At 42.8% G+C, this 21,484-nt stretch overlaps 1 protein-coding gene across 4 annotated transcripts in view; it reads right to left on the bottom strand.

Moving 5' to 3' along the window:
- Nucleotides 1-2,448: 2,448 nt before the first annotated feature.
- Nucleotides 2,449-21,484, bottom strand: part of rnf31 (ring finger protein 31) — a 54,915-nt gene continuing 35,879 nt past the window's right edge. For 2 of the 4 annotated variants that reach the window (XM_026150334.1, XM_026150332.1), the window contains 8 exons: nucleotides 19,478-19,567; nucleotides 17,520-17,634; nucleotides 13,596-13,708; nucleotides 12,502-12,612; nucleotides 11,140-11,188; nucleotides 8,675-8,771; nucleotides 6,273-6,438; nucleotides 2,449-4,396 (listed from right to left, as the gene is read on the bottom strand). In XM_026150334.1, the coding sequence (XP_026006119.1) occupies nucleotides 4,346-4,396; nucleotides 6,273-6,438; nucleotides 8,675-8,771; nucleotides 11,140-11,188; nucleotides 12,502-12,612; nucleotides 13,596-13,708; nucleotides 17,520-17,634; nucleotides 19,478-19,567 (792 nt within the window). In that variant the 3' untranslated portion in view covers nucleotides 2,449-4,345. Of the gene's footprint in view, nucleotides 4,397-6,272; nucleotides 6,439-8,674; nucleotides 8,772-9,742; nucleotides 11,042-11,139; nucleotides 11,189-12,501; nucleotides 12,613-13,595; nucleotides 13,709-17,519; nucleotides 17,635-19,477; nucleotides 19,568-21,484 lie in introns of those variants that run through there. The other 2 variants (XM_026150335.1, XM_026150333.1) reach the window with 2 other exon arrangements.

The raw sequence follows: 21,484 nt of genomic DNA on the forward strand, positions 1-21,484 counted from the left end.
AAAGGGTGGCTGGCCTCTCCCTTAGGGCGAGGAGTTCAACCATCTGAAAGGGGCTCAGAGTAGAGCTGCTACTCCTCCAAATTGAAAGGTGGCAGCTGAGATGGTCCGGGCATCTGATAAGGATGGCCCCTTGGTGAGGTGTTCCCAATGGGAGGAGGCCTCGGGTCAGAGAACGGCTTGATGTTCCCCCAGACATGAGGTCTGGGCTTCTGTGCTTAGGCTGCCGTTCCTCTAATCGCCCCCGGATAAGCGAAAGAAAATGGATGGATAGTCATAAGAAATGCAATTCACAGTAGTAGTTTTAAAAAGTATTGTATGCTTACAATACAATAAAATACATATACAATCTCCTCAGTTACAATAAAACTAGATATCACTGCCACTGGCTCCAGGTCAGTGCTAGAGAGCACCGCCTTCAGTCCTCTGAGTGACTCGTCAAGTTTCAGGAAGTTACCCACGAGCTAACTTCAAAATCAAAAGTTGAAGATAATCCTTTTAGTTTGATGAAACATTGTTACTGTTAACTAATATGAGAGTAGAAGCATTCAAACAATCATGACTGTTTATCAAGCCAGGATTGGAAATTTAAGGTGTAGAAAGAGCTAAAAACGGCAGTATTTGTTTTTCTGCTTTGAAAGATTAAATTAAATGTTTTCTATGTTTATGATTGTTTATCATCACAGAAATTGTTTTCCTGCTCTATTTACATTATACATGCTTCCCTTAGGCAATATCATTAAAAGGCATAGCATACATTTTCATTGCTATGCAGGTGACACCCAGCTCTATGTGTCCATGAAGCCAGATGTCTCTTCAGTATCACATGGAAGTTGGTCACAATGCCTGTGACCGGACTGGCAGATAAGTGTGGTGGTACCCCTTCTCAAGAAAGGGGACTGGAGCATGTGCTCTGATTTCCGAGGGCTCTCACTTTTCAGCCTTCTTGGAGGGGCTATGCCAGGGTGCAGCAGAGGGTTCCATTTGTTAGTTGCACCTCAGATTCAGCAGGAGCGATGTGGTTTCTGTTCTGGTTGTGGCCTTATCAGGCAGTGACCTCCAGCTTGCACTAGACTGGTTTGCAGGCACGTGTGAAGCACCCAGGATGGGAATCAGGAGGTCCAACCACTGTTATCAGCTGCCCATTCCAGGTTGTTGATGAGTTGTTTCCCCGAGTGGAAGATGTTAGAGAATTGTGGATCAATATGATTGTCATCGTGCAAGGTGATTAGGTCTTTAGCATGAATGCTCACCTGTTTCCTACACAGACACACATACACATATCACATCACATGCTCATAGACACACACACAACAGATGTTCACATGTGAGTGTTTTATCTGTTGCATGATTAATGAGATGATTGTGTGACCACCGAGTTAATAAAAGAGCTGCGAGAGGGGGCCGGAGTTTGGAGTTGTCTGGGATCAGGTGAGGAACTCGCAGCTCCAAGACCCTGGTCCGATCGGCTCCCCTTGCAAGTTAAAATGGATCGCGCTCTGTCTTGCTTTGTTCACGGGAATAAGTCTCTGAGTCAGCGAGGTCTACAAGTATAGACCTAACAGAAGAGTTTAAGTATCTTGGGGATGTGAGAGCAGAGCATGAGATTGACAGATGGAGTGAGATGGATGCTGTTCTAGGCTGTTGTGAGCATGAAAGTGAAACTGTCAATTTACTGGTTGATCTATGTTCCTACCCTCAACTGTGGAGTAGGAACATAACTGAAATAATCGTGGCTGTTATTAAGTTGGTTAGGAGCTCTGGGTAGTAACTGAAAGAATGAGACTGAAATACAAGAGGTGCAAATGAGCTTCTTTCGACGGGTGAGGTAGTAGGCTCTCCCTTAATGATGGGGTGAGGAACTCTGTTATAAAGGAGGGGCTCAGAGTAGAGCTTCCACTCCTCCACATCAAAATGTTGTGAAAAGTTTTCTTAACCCTGCGTCCTATGTCATAGTGAGAGTTTCAGTGAACGACTGCCAAATGCTAGTACTCCAGCCTAACATCATATATGCAAGACCTAGAAATGCTGGAGCCTTCTTTGGACAAAGAACCACTCAACGGTCCTGGACGCTACATCTTGGGTCTAGCACAGAGCTCGTACCCTATATTCTCAATGGTATGGGATTGTATTGATGACATACGACACACACATCTTACAGAACATGTTTTTAGCATGAATGAAAATGATAACGATTCTTCTGATCACTGTTTCCGAACTGGATTTGTTGTAAAATCACATAAATACAGGCTCTGCATAATTTGCAGATTGTCAAATTTTATTTCCATTCACGGCAATATTTAATACGGTTCCTCGAATGTCCTATTTAGAGTCATGTCTGTGACTGTTGCTACGCACCACATCATATTGTATATGTTGTATGGTTCATCTGCTTCGTGTGTAGATTAACCAGATGATCAGCATAAACATTACCAAACTGTATAAAAAGGGTATCAGTCATGTTATGAATGCTTTATTAGACACAGTACATGACACAGAATACACTTTCACAGGGACTTATGTTCTTGCTTATTACAAACGGCAGCTTTTAAACTCTCAGTATGTTATTCATTTGGTCAAACCATTATCTGTCTGTCAAGTGTAAGCATTCTGGTTTTTACATGCAACCTACCACTCTCAAATGGCCAGTAAAAACAAAGTTGTGGAAATGTAGCATTTTATAAGAAAGGAAATAAAAGATTAATTTTTATGTATCAATAGAACTTGTTTACTTTCTGCAGTAACAGCCTTTGCAAAACATGCAGTCACCTGTGGATTCTGAGTTTACAATCCTTCATTTGTTTTCATCCCTGCAGAGTGGACAACTTTCATTCTCTTGGCTCTTAACTTACTTAAGATTAATTAGGTTAACTTACTTAATCACTAAGTAAGCTCTTATGTGAGCTTACGTAGTGATGCAAGCACTTATAATTTCAATAAGATGTTAATTTGCTCCAATCAAATCCAATGTTACAGTCAAGCTGATTTCAATACATCTTTCAATAAACTTTGGTAACGTAGTAAAACAAAAAAAATATATATCGCTACCTTAGTGATTCATTTGCTGCTGAAGCCAATTGAAAATAAAAGTATTTGCCCTTGTATTCACATCTGTGTATTATATAAGTAAGGCTACGTCTCACAGCTGGGGAGTGAAACAGCGAGTTTGAGAAAAGAGGAAAGTTTTGTTTTATTTGGTTGGCACAATAAAAAGATCCAGCCGAAATACTGGCTGTTCATTTGAGGAAAAAAGAAGCAAAGCCTCAGTGTACAGTACTGTGTAAACGTCTCAAAGCAACTCTCACTTCTTTGAATTTTGCGAGGAAAATGGGAGCAAGTGCAGTGATTTTTGAAATGTATTGAAACACACATGGAAGCCAAAAACAACGTCTGTACAATTCTAAAGTCCAAAAGCTGAAACGCGGCTTTTGGAACTAAACTCTGTTGATATTCACTACTGTACCTCCCTGATATCCTTCGTCCATATTGATGATGATTTAAGATCTGTTGCCACTCATTTCAGTCCGGTTCTTGTGTAGTTTGGCCTTTTCTCTGTTTCCCTTCCTTAAGAGAAACAAATCACGTAAATCACTCAGTTCCTGTGTCGGAGCTTTGACAGATTTTTCTTCCTTTTTTAGGACGTGATTTGTAGATGTTGTTTATCTGCTGTAGACAGTTTTTTGTAATTCCCTCGGCCATGATGCTGTTCTTTAGCAATCACCTTGTTGGTACAGAAATATTATTCTATGCCTGTCAAAATGTGATATCTTTGGCATTTTTCACAGACATACCTAAAGAAGGGGAAACACACTGTGTTTTTGGAAGGCTGCAAGTGTGCCTACAAATATGATTTAAAATTGATTTCTTTGTGACGTAGTTTGATATGTGAGGACACATCACTGGTTCATCTCTTGAGTTAGGAGCATTTTTTATGCTTGAATGAGTTATAGGTCAGTGTTACATAACTGTAAGTGAAAAGCAGGCAACATCCAAACTTCGAAAAAACTTGAGAAAACCTGAAGAACTATTGCTCAAGAAAGTCTCTCTGCGGAAGAAAAATGTAAAGAAATGTTGTTGCTCAACAGTTTTACACAAAAGAACATTCAGCTGATTTAAATGATTTAGTCAGAGCTTGTCTCATGTTCCAGCTCACATACGTTGATTTTGAAATGTGGTTTTCTGACAAAGTCAAACTATTTATTTACACTATCACAGAGGTATAAGTGAACACTAATACATTGTCCACCTGAAAAACAGGGATCTTCTGGATCATCTTGTCTTGTTGCTGAGTTTTAAGTTGAACGGTTAATGTAGTTACAAATGATATAAAACAGGAACTGAGCATCCTCTACTTCTTTCGTGGCACCTTATCACCGAGCGGTACTTCATCCATCAGTTTCTGAAAAGACACCACAACGGTGATTTTAACATACCTTATAGTCATGCAGATGGCCAAAACACAAAATACATTCTGGTGAAGCAAAGATGCTCTATGAAACACGCAAAATGTCTTTAGAGTCAGTATTCAATAGGGATGGGTACCGGTATCCGGTGCCACGATGGCACCGGTTCTGACATAAACGGTAGTAACCAGACCGAAAAGCAGCGCACATTTCGGTACTTTTTTTTGGTGCTTTTTTTCCTGAGCTGTGATACACTTCTAGCCAATCATTTTACGTTTCCGAGGATAGTAGGCGGGCCCAGGTACGTACGTTCTTTTAGAGCAGAGCTACAGATTAAAAATGTCCAAGGCGAAGCGGTCAAAGTCTGGTCTTGATATTTGATAGCTTGCTGCGAGACCTCACACCGAGCACATCTACTGCAGGTGTGGTGCCTGTTATCGGACCCGGAGCAACATCCCCCAAAAACACGAAGAATAGAGTCCTGGCCCCGCCCTGCCAGTGTAGCAGAAATGATGAGGATGATGATGCAGCAGCAGCCGTTCTTCTCTGCGTGAGTAGCTTAATGTTGTTCGTGTGTAATTTACGTTGAGTAGGCTAACCACGTTATTACATTAATGCATGTAAGGTGAACTAGCAAACATCATCATAGCTACATGCGGCTGTCTTGTTTGATGGCAGATGCTCCCTTCACCCTGGACAAAAAGGCTAAAATGACCAAAGAAAAAGTGGAAAACAGTTAAACATGAGAGGTTTTTGGACAAAGTTTGTGTTTTTTCCATTGTTTAAGCACTGCTTCCAGCCAAGAGTGATACCATATATGCCCCATAGCTGCAGAAAAGGCTAACATTGTTATCTTTTTACAAAAAACAGCTGAACATGAGAGGTTTTTGGACAAAGTTTGTGTTCTCTATTCTTTAAGCACCGGTTTGAGCACCGTTTGAGCACCGGCACCGTTTCAAAAGTGCCGGTTTGGCACCGTTATCGGATAAAACCTAAACGATACCCATCCCCAGTATTCAATGTAGGTAATAAAAATACAAAATCATATTTCTGGGGCTACAGCTGCTGTGAGACAAAGCTCAATAAGCCAATTAAAGATTCATTCTCTGGCCAGCGTCTGTACCAGACACAAAAAAACATACTGTATAAAAACCAATACAATACACACGGATGACATAAGTACAGCAGCATCAATAATATGATGAGTGTGGATGCAAGTGTTACGGCTATATAAACAAAACACAACAAAACCAACCACGCTCACGCCTGCTTATGAAAACTAAAACAGAATATTTAGACCAAAACCTTTCAAATAACACCCAGCCTACTTCTAACTGGTGTGTCATCTTTTGGAACCCACCACTCAGTTAACAGGGAACAGGGAGAGGGGAAAGCTCACTGTGCTACTTATACAACCACTTCCTCATTAACTCGATGTCATTCATTTTTTCATTTAATTTTGGGTATTAAATTTTACCATTAACTGTGAAGGGTCCCCATTTCTGCCTGAACTCTGAGGTGGTTAATGAAAATATTCTACCAGTTGGTGTTTGCATGCTGGTGGTAGAAGTCTAACAGGGCAGTCTTACATGTCCCAAGTTGCTCAGTTAGGTTAGGATGAACTTTGCAGACTTGCTTTTTGTGAAACCAATTCTACATCTTTATGGTTAACGTGGCCGCTGCGGTCAGGATAAAAATGTTTTATATTGTAAAGGTGATAAGTTATTTACAGTGACCATTCCCAGAAACCAATGGACCTAAACAATAGCAGAATAACGATCCACATCTGAACTAAAGATGGCCAGCATAGCAATGAAATGAAATGATGAACTTATGTTCAGCAGTGAAATGTATATAGGTAATGATCCTCACCTCAAGAAGCCTGGTGTAGTAGGTGAAGGTGTCCTCCCCGTCCCTGTGGGTGTCCTCTACCTTGTACCTCCTGCAGGCCAGCAGCAGCTCGTTTGAGCTGTAGAGCGGTGCTGGGTCAATGGAGTGGCTATTAATCAGGCTCACCAAGTACTCCCGGTAATGCTTCCTAGAAACCAGCACACCACCAAAAAATTATTTATATATCAAGTGATATCAATGATCAATGAGTCTTAAATAGGGATTAAAAAAAATATGCCAAAGCCAACCAGAGTTGCTCATTTTGTGTGAATACATATATAAAAATTCCCCTCTCACCCCTGCGGGCGGTCTCTCCTTCAAGCTCGGGTCCTCTACCAGAGGCCTGGGAGCTTGAGGGTCCTGCGCAGTATCTTAGCTGTTCCCAGGACTGCGCTCTTCTGGACAGAGATCTCCGATGTTGTTCCCGGGATCTGCTGGAGCCACTCGCCTAGCTTGGGAGTCACCGCACCTAGTGCTCCGATTACCACTGGGACCACCGTTACCTTCACCCTCCACATCCTCTCGAGCTCTTCTCTGAGCCCTTGGTATTTCTCCAGCTTCTCGTGTTCCTTCTTCCTGATATTGCTGTCATTCGGAACCGCTACATCGATCACTACGGCCGTCTTCTTCTGTTTGTCTACCACCACTATGTCCGGTTGGTTAGCCACCACCATTTTGTCCGTCTGTATCTGGAAGTCCCACAGGATCTTAGCTCGGTCATTCTCCACCACCCTTGGGGGCATCTCCCATTTTGACCTCGGGACTTCCAGGTTATACTCGGCACAGATGTTCCTGTACACTATGCCGGCCACTTTGTTATGGCGTTCCATGTATGCCTTGCCTGCTAGCATCTTGCACCCTGCTGTTATGTGCTGGATTGTCTCTGGGGCATCTTTACACAGCCTGCACCTGGGGTCTTGCCTGGTGTGATAGACCCCAGCCTCTATGGATCTTGTACTCAGAGCTTGTTCTTGTGCTGCCATGATTAGTGCCTCTGTGCTGTCTTTCAGTCCAGCTTTGTCCAGCCACTGGTAGGATTTCTGGATATCAGCCATTTCTTCTATCTGGACATACCATACAAGGGCCTGTACTTCCATGATGGTTACTCTTGTTGCTCCTCTGATGTACTTATTGGTTGTTTCATCCTGGACAGGGATTCTGACACTCACTAGTCCTTGGGCTCCTTCCTTGTGATTAGCATACAGTCTCAGGGTGCGGGACTTGGGGTGAAACCCTCCATGCATGATAAGGGCTTCCTTGTTTTGATGTCAGTGGCTTCTATCTCCTCCTTTGACCAGCATTATCCCAGCAGGGTATGTGATGACAGGCAGGGCGTAGGTGTTGACTGCCCAGATCTTGTTCTTCCCATTACGCTGACTCCTCAGGACTCACCCTACTCTCTGCAGGTATTCAGTGGTTGCAGCTTACCTGGTGGCCTCTTCATGGTTCCAATCTGCCTGTGAGATTTCTAGGTACTTGCAGCTGTTCACAGTATCTGCAGTGTTGCCTTCTGGTAGTAAAATCATTGTCTTGATGTCAGTGGCTTCCATCTATCTATTCTTTTTTATTCTTTTTTATTTTTCATTCACTATTAGCATACAGCTTGTTGCCATCCATGTAGAGGAGGTTGCTGACGATTGCCTCATTTCGTAGTCAGTCTCCCTAGCATGTTATGTAGAGGAATTCACCAAGGGGGTTCAGGGCTATGCAGAATAGCAGTGAGGACAGGGCATCTCCTTGGTAGATCCCACAATTGATGGTGACCTGCGCAATCGGCTCGAAGTTGGCCTCTAGTGTTGTTTAACACATCCCCAACAAATTCCTGATTCAGGGATTCAGGATCGATGTGTGATGCATTGAGTAACAGGCTTTCTTGTGGTCATTCCAGGCAGTGCAGAGGTTGGTCAGTCGAGTCTTATAGTCTTGGGTGACTGCTCTATCTACCAGGAGCTGGTGTTTTGATGTCATCAAGTGCTTGCTCATTGGGGGTTATGTGATTTTTGGGATTTCTTTTTAACTGTAAGGTCTTTAACTTACAATGTAAACCGCATTGAGGCAAACGATTTAGCACTATAAAAATAAAATGGAACTTAACTGAATCATTTTTATGCATGGTTTAACAAGAGCAGTTCAAGTATTCTGGGACACAGACAGAGGACAAAGAACTGTGAATTACTTTAATTATCAATTCCCTTATTTCTGTTTGTGTTCAAAAAGTTTTTAGCACACTTTTTTTTAAAATATAGTGTTTTGAAGCCATTTGAAGCAACCAACAAGGGTCACACAAGATTAAAGACAAGTGCTCCTTATGGACTGCCAGAGACTCTGGGATCTAAGGAACATATTACAAGCAAAGCAAATACTATTCATTAAAAGCTCCATACTCGCAGAGTCCAGCATGTCCAGGTTGGGTCTGAGCTCCACAGGCTGCATCTGACTGCTGCCCGCCCTCATCTTTTTGCTCTATTACTCCACACAGATCTAAAAGGAAGAGAGGTACCCATTTAAAAATATAGAAAAACATCTGTGAAAATCAATACAAAAAATTCCTTAATTGAAAAATTCATTATAATATTCAGAACTCCATTAATTCAGCCAGGTTTCTTCCTGTTAAAAGGGAGTTTTTCCTTCCCACTGTCACCAAGTGCTCGCTCATTTGGAATCATATGATTGTTGGGGTTTTGTTTTCTTTGTATTATTGTAGGGTCTTTACCTTACAATATAAAGTGCCTTGAAACAACAACCGTTGATTTGATTTGGGGCTGTATAAATAAAACTGAATTCAGATGTATTAGTATTAATTTGTATGAACATTTCCTAAGATAGCCAGTCATGGTGTCAAATCAACAACAACGTGTTACATTCTTTAAAAGAATGACTAAGCTAGCCAGGACAGAGTAGAGATTTATTTACTTGCTAAATCCTGTCCTGTCTGCCAGCTTTTTGATCTGAATGCATTGTTGTGGGTTTATCTGTTTATTTCTTCATTTCTATTCATCAAGACATAATAGAGTTACAGTTGTGACATTATAAGTGGTATACTGTATGATATCTAAGGCAGGACAGGCAGAAAAAAAAAGGGGGGGGGGTTGATAAAAGGATGGAGCATAAATACAAATGTTCGTGAGTGTGAACGAGAGAAAGAGCGAGAGCCCAAAGGCTGTCAGTCCCAGAGGGCCAGAAGTGACCGGCAACCAGCCCTGCTACGGGCCACCCACCCCCGTACAGTCCCAGGGCTCCAGGTGCCTAATAACCGCAGTATAATGAAACAGGTTACATTTTCAAGAACGCAAATATAAAAAGATTACCCTACAGAAAGCATGTCCCAGCGCCTAGAACAGGGGTGGGCAATCCCAGTCCACGAGGGCCGGTGTCCCTGCAGGTTTTAGATGTGTCCATGATCCAACACAGCTGATTCAAATGGCTAAATTAGCTCCTCAACATGTCCTGAAGTTCTCCAGAGGCCTGGTAACGAACTAATCATGTGATTTCATTAAATTTAAAGTCTTAGCTGTCACCTATAGGCCAAAGCGTCCCAGCTGCAAACTTTTTTAAACTGGTAGAAGAAAAAGACATTTGATGAACCACATTTCTCTTTCTGTACAAAGAGGAACAGACAAATGTGGAGTAAGTTTGCCAGAAGTGGAACAAATCCAGTTTCTTTGCAATAAGAAAGGATTTACAGAGCCCACCAAATTCCCTAAAATACAAATGGTAAATGGCCTGTATTTAAAACACTGATTACTTGGATTTGACTTTTTCAAAAACATCTTATTTGCATTTCACCCTTAGTTACTATAACGACCCAAGGGTCCAGCGCACCCTGCCTGGGATAGAGTTACTGGGAGTGGATTGTGTGTCAGTCACAGGCACTGGTCCTGGCGCTCCGATCCAGGCTTCTGACACTGGTACTGGAATGTCACCTTGCTGGTGGGGACGGAGCCTTAGCTAGTGGGTGAGGTTAGGAACTACTTACTAGATATAGTCGGGCTCACCTCAAAGCATAGCTTGAGCCCTCGAACAAGCTTCCTGGAGAGGGGTTGGACTCTGTTCCCCTCTGGAGAACTCGCTGGAAAGATTACATTATCACAGTCTGCTGTCCCCATGACTCAAACCCAAATAAGTGATTGAAAATGGATGGATGGATGATGTGCATTTTGAGATACTGGTTTAAGTATTATCAAGCATCCCTGGTTCAAATATTCTAATCAAAGGTGGACGTTTGTCATTGGTTGAACACCCTAGAAAAGATACAAGGTTTCAGGCACTCTGTTTAATTCCCAGATGAAAAGCAGAGTTATTTAGATTAAACGTTATGCACTTCTCTACTTGAGTTATAGCACTTACAAGGTTTTCAGAAAACACTGGGATTCAGACGGTTTAGTAGACGCATGGTAGGAATTTTGAAATCTTAGTTGGGCGTCCATGCCGCCTGCTCAGCATCAGCCTTTTACAGCTGAGTAGTTTAAAACACAGAGTTAATCCAGCTACTTCTGTCAGCAGTCACATGGTTTATTTTACGAGTTTCAGTCAGAATTCATTCGAGCAGAGGAAAAGCACTCGTGAAGGTTACAATGATCTTTCAGTGGCCTCTGACAGTGGACTCAACTCTCTGATTCTCCTGTGCCTGCACCTCTTTCACCTCTGCTGTATTTAATCATCAGTAATGACTAAACTTGGGCTCTCTCCTATAGTGTGTCTTTCCCTGTGCTGTTTTCCACTTACTTGTGGGGCCGTTGAGTGTGTCCTCACTAATATGAATGCCATGGAGAAAATATTAGAAAGAGCACAACTCCACAGCATCATCAAAAGTATTGAAACAAAAACTTTGATGGAAGAAACAGCCTACCTGTCTGAGTTCCAGGAGGAGGTTCAGTGTTGAAGGCAACTCCGTTATTCTGTCACGAAGATAAGATATGATGAGACGTAAAACAGGCACTGACCAGATAAACACATGAAAAAGAACGAAGGGTCTTTAGGATGACAGCAAAAACACAGAAGAGACAAAACGAAACGAGTAACGGGTCTAAACACGCTAACATCTCTGTCACATGACCCTGTGTTTTGAGTTTCTTGTGTTTTTATGTCATTTTGTGTTATGGTTTAACCCTTTAAGACCTACCATAGAACCAAGTCTGCCAGAGCTTATATTATATTTTTACATACTGTGGAGCCATTTTTGGGAGCATTTCAAGTTGCTACACATCAATACAACCATTAGAGCCAAAATTCTAATAATATGTATTCATTAAGTGCATAGTAATTACATTTATTGCAAAAAAGTGCAATAAACTACAAAAAATTTAAAATCGTTTTTGTTTTTTTTAACATATATTTCTAGTTAGAGAAATTTAAGAGGCTCATCCCTCAAAACTGTAAATACAAAAAAGTTGCACAAAATAGTTTCCACAGGAAATTTATTTTGAGTGTCTTCATAGTTTTATTTTTGAAATACACCAATTTTTATACACTGCAGGAAAAACAAAAATAAATATTATGATGCAAATTTGCAAAAAAGCAGCATATGCATCAAAATAAACTATTTCCAGCAGTGCAATATGAGTCCTCAGCATCCCAGAAACGACACAGAAAGTCATAAAGTCAAAGATAACTTTTAAAAACACCAGTATAGGCTCATGAGGCCCTGATGGTAAAAAACTACATTTCTGCAAAATGACATCACTTCCGGTTTCGGGCAGGTCATGGCGGACATGTGATAGTTCACACTAACGTCTATTCCAATGTAGGAAGTGTTATGAACAGCTGATCAGATCGGCAAAGCGTGTTTCTGGAATATTATGTTTTTGTTCCTGCAAGAGCTTTTTATGCAGTTTTTGCAAAGCTTTATGTGGAAGGAAACTGTGACCGAGGACAAGCTGATGGCATCAGATGTAAGTACAACTCCTCTGGTTTCATATGCAAAACAAATTATTGCGCTAGCTTACGTGGTTGCAGTGCTACAAGGATTTAAAAGTAATTACGCAAAACGGAGCGTGCCCGCTCTGACCGGCTTTAAAGGGTTAAGGTTCATTTTGTAGTCCTGAGTTTATTCTATGTTAGCTTTTTGCACATTTAGGCTCGCCTTGTGTCTTTGTCCTCTGTGTCCTCTCTGTGTCTGTGTTTATGTGTGTTTGTGTGTCCTTGTCTCTTGTTTCCCTCTTCTCTTCCCATCCTTGTGTGTCATTCCACAGTTACATGTATGTGTGTTTACCTGGAGCAAAGCCTGCAGCCTGGATGGTTCCCAGTCTCTCAGATAGAAGAGACAGTCTCTAGGATGATGGGCATGCAGTCCAGACACCGTGCACTGGTCCACTGCACAGGTCTGATGGGAAACAAAAGAGAAAACGACAGCCATTGTTATTTTTCCCCTCAGTCTGCTCACGTAACACTGAAATTAATAAAAATTAAAAAACAAAAGGAAACTGTGACCCTTCACTAAACACTAATAGTGTTTTTAAAAGACAGGACATAAAAATGTGCAACTGAACTTCACACGTGTCATCATTTCGTCCACTTTCCCAGATGAAATACACGCAAAACTAAATTGTAATGAATGCATCAATGCTGGTTTCTGTTTACTGGAAAGATGTTGATGAACTTTTGCACCAAACACCAATGAATTGAACAAACACCGCAGCTGCCAACAGCTGTTTTGAATGTCTCATGTGAAACAGCCAAAAACAAGAAAACAAATCTGTGTGCTGCATTCGTGTCATCAGTGAATTTATGTCGGAGAGCCTTTTCCAAAGCTGCTGAGGTCAAAGGTTGCACCTTCAGAACAAGAAATGCTGTGGCCCAGATCAAACATGAGGATCAGTGCCTCGTCTGCAGCGTTATGAAGTGCTTACTTTTGTTTCAGTCACTCAAGATTTCACACAAAACAAATCAAAAACAGTGTTTTAATGATCACATGCTGCTCTCCTTTTTTAGGGATAAAAAATAAATCTAAGAGAAAATTGCCAAAGTTGTACACGTGTTTTCACTACCCACAGTCTGTGTGAAATAATCAGATGTGGACTGGTTCTTTTTCTACTTCACCTGAGGACTCAAAGTGCTCTATAGAACTGGCCTAATTCACCCACTTACACTCTAATGTGTACATCGGAGAGCAGCGGGGTTAGTACCTTGCAGAAGGGCACTTGCATGCAGACTGTTGCAGCCAGGGACTAAACCACCAGCCTGAGCATTAGTAGATGACTACTCCACACCTCTCTGTCACACATGTATCCTAGGTAGAGTATCACATGGCTCAAATGACTCCTTGGAAAATGACACCATGAAGAGGACTGTATGTGACAGACTTACAGTGTGGAAAGGGTTGTTGCAGCCACTGCAGAACTGGTAACGACACTGTGAGCAGCAGAAATGCATGCAGCCTCCTTTAGACAGCGCATACTGAAAGCGACAGTTAGGACAAGCTAGAAGGAGGGAGGAAGGAGAGGACACACAGGTAGCATTACATTCAAGAAAACCATTTTAGTCTGACGTACTTTCAACACCTTTCCTGACATAAATGAGTTAACTTTACTTATATATACTTGTTACACAGTTAATGTCATGGATCTCAGCACTCGATGACCTTGCTCTGTAAGTTTATATGGCTGAGCTGCTTTGGCTCCTAAACGCTTTCATTTTGTAATAATAGCACTTAAAGCTGATTGTGGAATATTCAGGAGGGAAGACTTTCACCAGCTGACTTGTTTCAGCAGTGGCATCATGTTACAGCATCACACTCAAATTCAGGGAGCTCTTTAGAATAACACAAAGGCAAACTGCATGTCTAGGTGTCATATACCTGTGGCAACAGACTGAGCACACCTGAATTCAAACAGAGGTGCGGCCCAATACCTTTGTTCATATACTGTAACCTTACTCGGTTACACAGCATGGACAGGAGGATAACAACGCATGCATAAATGTGCATGTTTGTGTACTTACACCACAGACCTGTCTGAAACATACATAGACATCATGAGACATAGTTTGCAGAGCAGCAACACAACACAGAGTGCATTATGGGCTGTTCATAATCATAATGCTAAGACAGAGATATGCTCAGCTCTGTAAGTGTTTGGTTTCAGATTTGTACGTCCCACAGAAAGCTTCTCATGGTGGGTTTTTTTGGCCATGGATGAAACAAACTTCACGATGAGTGAAAACAAATGAATATCATATGAAACTGCATTTTATTTTTTCAATACAACATCCTATGACATCACAATGATGCGCCACCGTGACAGGCTCATGTCATCATATAGTAGTTATGATGCTTTAATGATAAAACATTAAAGTTTGCTCTTGTTTTCCACTTTTATCAGAAAAATTACTGGCAGAAGCCAGGACTAAACACTGAAGTTCACACATGGCATCAATTTGAAAGACTTGAGCTGAGTGTGGTAGCAGGGTTTCGTTTGTGGCTGCACTGCAGCCAGCCCGGAAACACAAAAGATACAGCAAAAGAAGTGTTTGTGACCACCCCTGTGTTGTGTTGTGTTAACCAGCAGCACAAAGCTTGCCATAGTGGCGCTATCAACTACATGATGAGAGATGTTGGACCCACAGCATGTGCAGCCAGTCCAGGCATCGCTGTGAGGTGTGTCAAAGCTACGTAGAGCCATGGCAGTGACTGAGGGCAGAGTCAGGGCTGCGGGTCTCTCCCCTGCCCTCTGGGGAGGCCCAGACAGCAATGCTGAGCCTGCTGTTGCCCTCGTGGGGAGAGTTTGGGAACATCTGCTCCACAAGATCACCGCCGCCGGTTCAAGGGCTGTCAGATGGAGGCAAAGGATCACACGTTTGCCTACGCTTGGAGGCTCCGTGTCATGGCAGCCAGGTAGCTGCAGTCAAACCCTGGGAAGGAGGAAAAGGTGGCTGCTGGAGTTTGTCGTCAAGTACCAACTCATTGAGAAGACAGCAGAATGGGTCCTCGGCCATCGGCCAGGGAGCCTTGATGCAGCAGTGACTTTGGTGGACAACCAACTACTACGGTGGATGGAGGACCCTGGGTGGATACAGTCGTCGGTGGGGAATCTGCCTGTGCCGGCCCCGAGGAGAAGAATCCTCGGCTCTCCTCCAGCACCACCGACTGTTGCGCCCCACAGAAACTCCCTACTGACCTGTTCTCCTCTGCTTCCCCTCTGCAGGTCCTGGGAGCTACAGGCACTGGACCCATCTCACAGGAAGTCACACAGACGACAGGGCAGGAGTGCTGGTGTGGGCATCCACACGGAGTGCCCACTGATGGAGGTGGGACAGGTTTTCCGTGTCACTGGCCTCCCAGCACCTTCCCCTGGCCTGGGAGTGACGTACAACGTTCCAGTAAGGCACCAAAGGGCTGTACACCAGGCTATGGTGGACTCAGGCTGCATGCAGACCTTGGTCTACCAAACTCTGGTTTGACTCTGGGCGTTGTTGGAGAAAGAGTGGGTTTAGATCCCGTGTGTGCAGCCATAGTGCCCGTTGAAATTAGGTACAAGGGCAAAAAGCATGGAGTCAAACCTGCTGTTAGCTCATGCCTGAATCTTGGGAGGTGGGGGCTATGATTTCTGGCTTAGTTCAGTGGGTTCAGGGGTGGGAGGCTGGGTAATGTAGCTCCCATCCATCCATCCATTTTACACACCAAAGTGTTCCCAGGCCACCCGAGAGATATAATCTCTCCATTGTGTCCTGAGTTTGCCCTGGGGCCCCACTGAGACATGCCACGAGGAGTCATCCTTGTCAGATGCCACTACCACCTCGACTGCCTCAGCTCTGGCCAGTTGGTTAATTATGCCTCCCCTTTCCTTAAGATATGTAGTATGCAGTGGTCCCAGCATACTACATATCTTAACTAGGGGTGCAACGATACACAAACTTCACGGTTCGGTTCGGTTCGATACTTTGGTGTCATGGTTCGATATTTTTTTCAATACAAAAAAAAAATGTTCATGCCTTTTTAATTTGTAATTTATTAAAATTATAAATATATATTTTAACTCAAAAGTACAGTTTTTAAATTTAATGTTGCTGAAACAACAAAGTAATAAAAAAAATAAATCTAAGATCGAGAAATCACTCATCTTTGGAAAAGAGAGTTTATTACAGAGAAATGGCTCTTTCCAAAATAAAAGCTATACTATAGCTTCTTCTGGGCTATATTCTCAGCAGCATATTAAACATATCAGGTCCCCATAAGGAGAATCCTGTGCTAACGGCTGTCTAAATGACTCGGGTAAAGTTTGTAGCATGCATGCGTGCTTGTTGTTTTTGTCTGCTTCCACTTGTCTTTGCACTAGGATGATGTCGGAGTAAATGTGCAGTCATATTCGTTGTGTTCCCACTAGTGCTATCAGCGTTAATCTGAAATGACGTTAACGCCACAACACGGCAAATCTCCGTTAACGAGCTACCGCGGATCGCCCCGTGTGTGGGGCTGGACGGCCAACACGTTAACGAGCTAACTGCGCTAACACACTAGTTCCCACCAATGTAATTGAGCATTGCGTGGCACATCCAACATACTGTTTTACTTTTGACCTTCAGGGTCATGCTTCACATGAAGACCAAATTAGTTCCAAACGCCAGATCTGAATGAGGGTGGGGGAGGTTCAGTTTGCTATGTTGCTACGAGCTTAGCTTCTGTCTTGCTAGCTTGCGCTGTGCTCAGTGGATCTGCGCTCGACAGTGCAGCCTAGGCGGATAAGTCGAACGCAGATCCACTGAGCTCTCAACACAGACAGCATCGTCAGAAGGAAAGTTGATAAAATAAATTACAAATGTTGTATTGTTCGATACATATGCGTACCGAACCGAAAGCACTGCATCGAACAGTTCAATATCGATACGAGTATCGTTGCACCCCTAATCTTGACCTCTTAAGTACCAACACCCCCAGATACGGGGGCAAAAGCGAGGAGATCGCATTTAGGGTTAGGCATGTATGCTTAAGAGGTTAAGGACAGTCCAGTCAGAGGACTGGAAGTGACAGCTGAAATAACTGGAAACACAAACGCAACAAGCTGACCGCCCCCGTGTTGTGTCGTGTCAGGTGAACCAGCAGCAAATTTTTAGAAAACTTGACCTCTGCCCTTAACCTTAAGGTTGAGGTAACCAGGATTGTCTTGCCTCATTTTCAAGTTATCACATTCACAAACTTGGCTGCCCATGCATCACAGGACTTTAGTGAAGAGGACTCCATGGGTTACGTTTACACAACTAATCAGAGTTTGTGTGTGTTCATATGTGTGTACTTACTGATGCCGTTGTCTCTGAGGTATCCAGCCAGGCCCTGTCTCTGATATTCTGGATCATTCTCTCTTTTCCAGGACTGGAACTGTTCACAGGACAGACCAGCATGCTGAGACTCCCACTGCACACAAACAATGTTTACCAAGGAGTACAGAACAGAGCATATAAAAATGAATTACTATTGTAACAGTTACATAGAAAGATATTTATAATCACATAATATTTCATTTTCTTTTAAATTAGAAACATTTATAATATTTATAAAGGCTTGGATTGCACACAAGCACAAGTCTACGAGGACTACTTCACAAAATAAAATATTAGCCCAGGGGTGTCAAACTTATGAGCCCCATCTAGCCCATAATATAATTATATATACATCCCACCACGTGTCACTTATTAACAGCCTGGAGGCAGGGGTGAGACTTTATTTTGATGGGCACACCGTGCTGCCCATTACATTCCTAGACAGACTGGGATCATACCATTAGGTGAAAGAAGGAAGGGGGGGAGTAAGTATAGTGGTACAGCCAGGGTCTTTGAATCAGACGTCGTGCATGAGATCACTCTGCAGCTTGTTGTCTCAGTAAATGATTTCAAATTCTCAGATGAGTCCACATTTCCATCTTTCACTTGCTGCTGCCACATCTCAAGTTTTCTGACAAGTGATGTGAGTTTATCTGCCAGATGTGGGAGCTGAGCGTTTGTGCCCTGCATCTGCACATTCAGTTCATTGAGTTTCAGGAACATGTCACTGAGGTATGCCCGTTTCATGAAAACATTGCTACAGTTAAATCTGTTGGTAAGATCACTGCCCTCTTCATTCAAAAACATGCAGACCTCCTCTCGAAGTTCAAAGAGCGTGGACGGCACCGTCCCACGTAACAGCAGGTGGAACTCACTGTGATGCAGAGCTGTGGCCGGAGCCCGTTTCTTCACACAGTGAGGAGAAAATCCAGGCTTTCACAGGTCGTGTTTTGATGCAGTTGACTGTGGCGACGACATCACTCATTATTTCATTCAGCTCAGGACTCAGCTGTTTAGACACTAGTGCTTCGCGGTGTATCTTACAGTGCGTCCGCTGCACATTGGGGGAGACGTGTTCGATTAACACTTGCAGCCCTCCTGGCTTCCCAGCCACAGCCGTCTGTGCAGATCCCCACACAGTCCTCGATGTTTTTGAACAGTTTCTCTGCGCTGGCTCTGGCAGGAACTTGTTTGCAGAAAAGCAATTCCTCCCTCAGCATCTTCATCAATGAATCTGACATACGTTATCAGCAAACAGTATTAATTCCTCCGTAACTGTGTGCGGTTTTTCACACAGTGCTCGGTAGGCAACTTTATAGGAGCTGAGCTGAGCATTGCCAGCACAGATGCAGCTTTAGTAAAGAGACACTGTTGAGCAGTTTTTGTCTGAAAAGGTCAGCTGACTTGTCTTTGTGCTCTGGATGTTTTGTCTCCAAGTGGCATCTTAGCTTGTTAGGCTTTAAACTGTCACAAGCTTGCACTTTAAGACAGACGACACACTGCTGCCTCTCCTCATCACCCACCGCTGTGCAGGTGAAGCCAAAGGCGAGATATGCTTTATCATATTTTATAGTCTTTGGCTTGGAAGCAAATTTGATGATGCTTCATCCCCGTCAAAACCCGTCCATTATGCTAGCAAGGCCCAAGCATTCTTTTTTCTTTCTTTATTCATACCAGCCCCCCCCCCCCCATCGCACACTGTTATTATGTTTTCCCCACTGTGAGGGGGAAATGTAATGATTCCTTCAGTTTCGTATTTTTGGACTATTTAGGACATAACTTTAATGTTAAGGTTCTTAAAAGAGTTGTGAAGAGCAGATGTGCTTGGAATGTCATATTTTTATGGCTTAACAAATGGATAAGACTGCAGCTCTGCAGAAAAAGTGAAACCAAACATAAAGTGGTAAGAAAACAAGAATACACAAAGAGAAACTTACAGGCTTTTTACAGTGAGCACAGAAACTGTTTCGACATTGAAAACAGGTGACCTTCAACTGGTCTCCATCATAGATGAATCCATATGAGCACTGAGGAGAACAAACACGAGAAGGGAAAGGAGAGGACAAGATAGAAATTTCATTGTACAATAACACTATAACGCAATCATAGTCCATGAAAATGACTTCTTGTATTCGGTTGAGTTGTTTAAGTAAAAAGGTGTTTTTAATTAAATCATTTCAATGGATCTTGAAAGCTCCATGACACAGAGTGCACAGACTCTCATGTAGTTACCAAGCACTCTGCAAGCAAGAACACAGGGTAAGATTAATTCATTCATTACAGCCTTTTCAAAATAAATTGCTGAACTAATAACTGGCAATGAGTCAGTCATATTGTTGAGGAAGAATTTTGTCCCACTCTTTGCAGAATTGTTTTAATTCAGCCACATTGGGGTGTGTGAGCATTTTTAAAGGTTATGCCAAATAGGAACATTTTTCTTCATTTGTAGATACTGACCCTGTGCACGAGAAAATGCTAACTTCCTGGTTTGAGACCGGATGTGGGGTTGTATATTTCCGGTAGCTTTACTTTGCGGTCAATCGCTACTGCGAAGATATCCTCCAAAACCATGTCCAAAACTCGAAAACGGAAAGATTGCGTTAAGTTACAAAGAGCAGAGGTGGGAACACTCACCACTGTTGTGTTATACAAAATCTAATGATCAGTTTTGATGTTTAAAGCGTTTAGATCGATCAGTTGTTTACATCACTCAACACAAGCAGAACTGCATCACTGCAGCAGAAGACACATCGTCCACATGCAGAAGCACATCTCTGTATAGTGACTGGTCTTATGATTTAAACAGGCAAATGTTCAGCATTCAAACTACAGGTGAAGAAAAGTCAAGCCAGATGTTTCCCGTTATGTCGAGATCAGCTAGTCAAGTACACACCTACACAGCATGTTAACAAACCGTGAAAAAAGCCACACAAAAAAATGAATGACTGCTGGTAACGGTTTCTATACATTAGTATGTACAAAGGATATGTTGTGACTTGCCTTCAAAATTACAGTGGTCCCTCGCTATAACGCGGTTCACCTTTCACCTCGCTGTTTCGCAGATTTTTTAGTGCAAGTTTGCACGTTTTTTTTTACGTCACATTGTGTCCTGCGTCCTGATCGCTGCAGACGATCTCCTCCGTGATGTCTCTCCTGTACAGTACAGAATCGCTGCATCCATCGCTAGCAATGTGACTCTGAAGTGCAGTGCTTTATGTCCACGATGTCCACCAAACGTTTTGCACCGTCAAAAAATAAAATCGGCTACTTGATTTCACCTATCCTGGTTATTTTTAGAACATAACACCCGCGATAAACGAGGGACAGCTGAGAAATATAACATTTGAATCCCTTTTCTCTTTTGCTCTGAGGCGCAGGAAAAAATATCAACAAGTCGATGAACATCATTTACAGATATATTGGGTAAATGCCCGAGACATCTATAGAAATGTAAATCGCCGCTTGATTCATTCATTTGCTAAACTTGTTTTGGACCGTAAACCAGGCGCGAATAGGACACCGGAAACAAAGCTCCCCACAGGAGTTTCCGCACCGGAAGTAGCATATGCTAACGTGCACACAGTCCATTGGCTCTCATTATGGTTTACTGGAGTCCCAGTGCCTCTGAAATGGTTCTGTACCCTGTTCCAGACTGACAGACATCAGTGACTTTGTTTCTCACCTGCTTTCCTTCTCATTTTTAACCCTGTCATGTCTAGTACAGCAGTGAAATTGGGGAAGAGGTAAATATTTTTCCCAGCACTGGAGTTACATATAGAACCTTCTCCCTGTGAGCCATTGTGATGGGAGTGTTGGGGTCTGTTTTGCATCTGTGTCACGGACTCTGAAGTTAGTGTTCATCCTCCAGCTTCACTGTGTTTATGTCATGCTAAAATAGCTGTGTCGCTAGTGATCACGTAGCACATCATCATGTACCAGCTAGC

The sequence above is a fragment of the Astatotilapia calliptera genome, chromosome 18, assembly GCF_900246225.1.
Source record: "Astatotilapia calliptera chromosome 18, fAstCal1.2, whole genome shotgun sequence".
NCBI lineage: Eukaryota > Metazoa > Chordata > Actinopteri > Cichliformes > Cichlidae > Astatotilapia > Astatotilapia calliptera.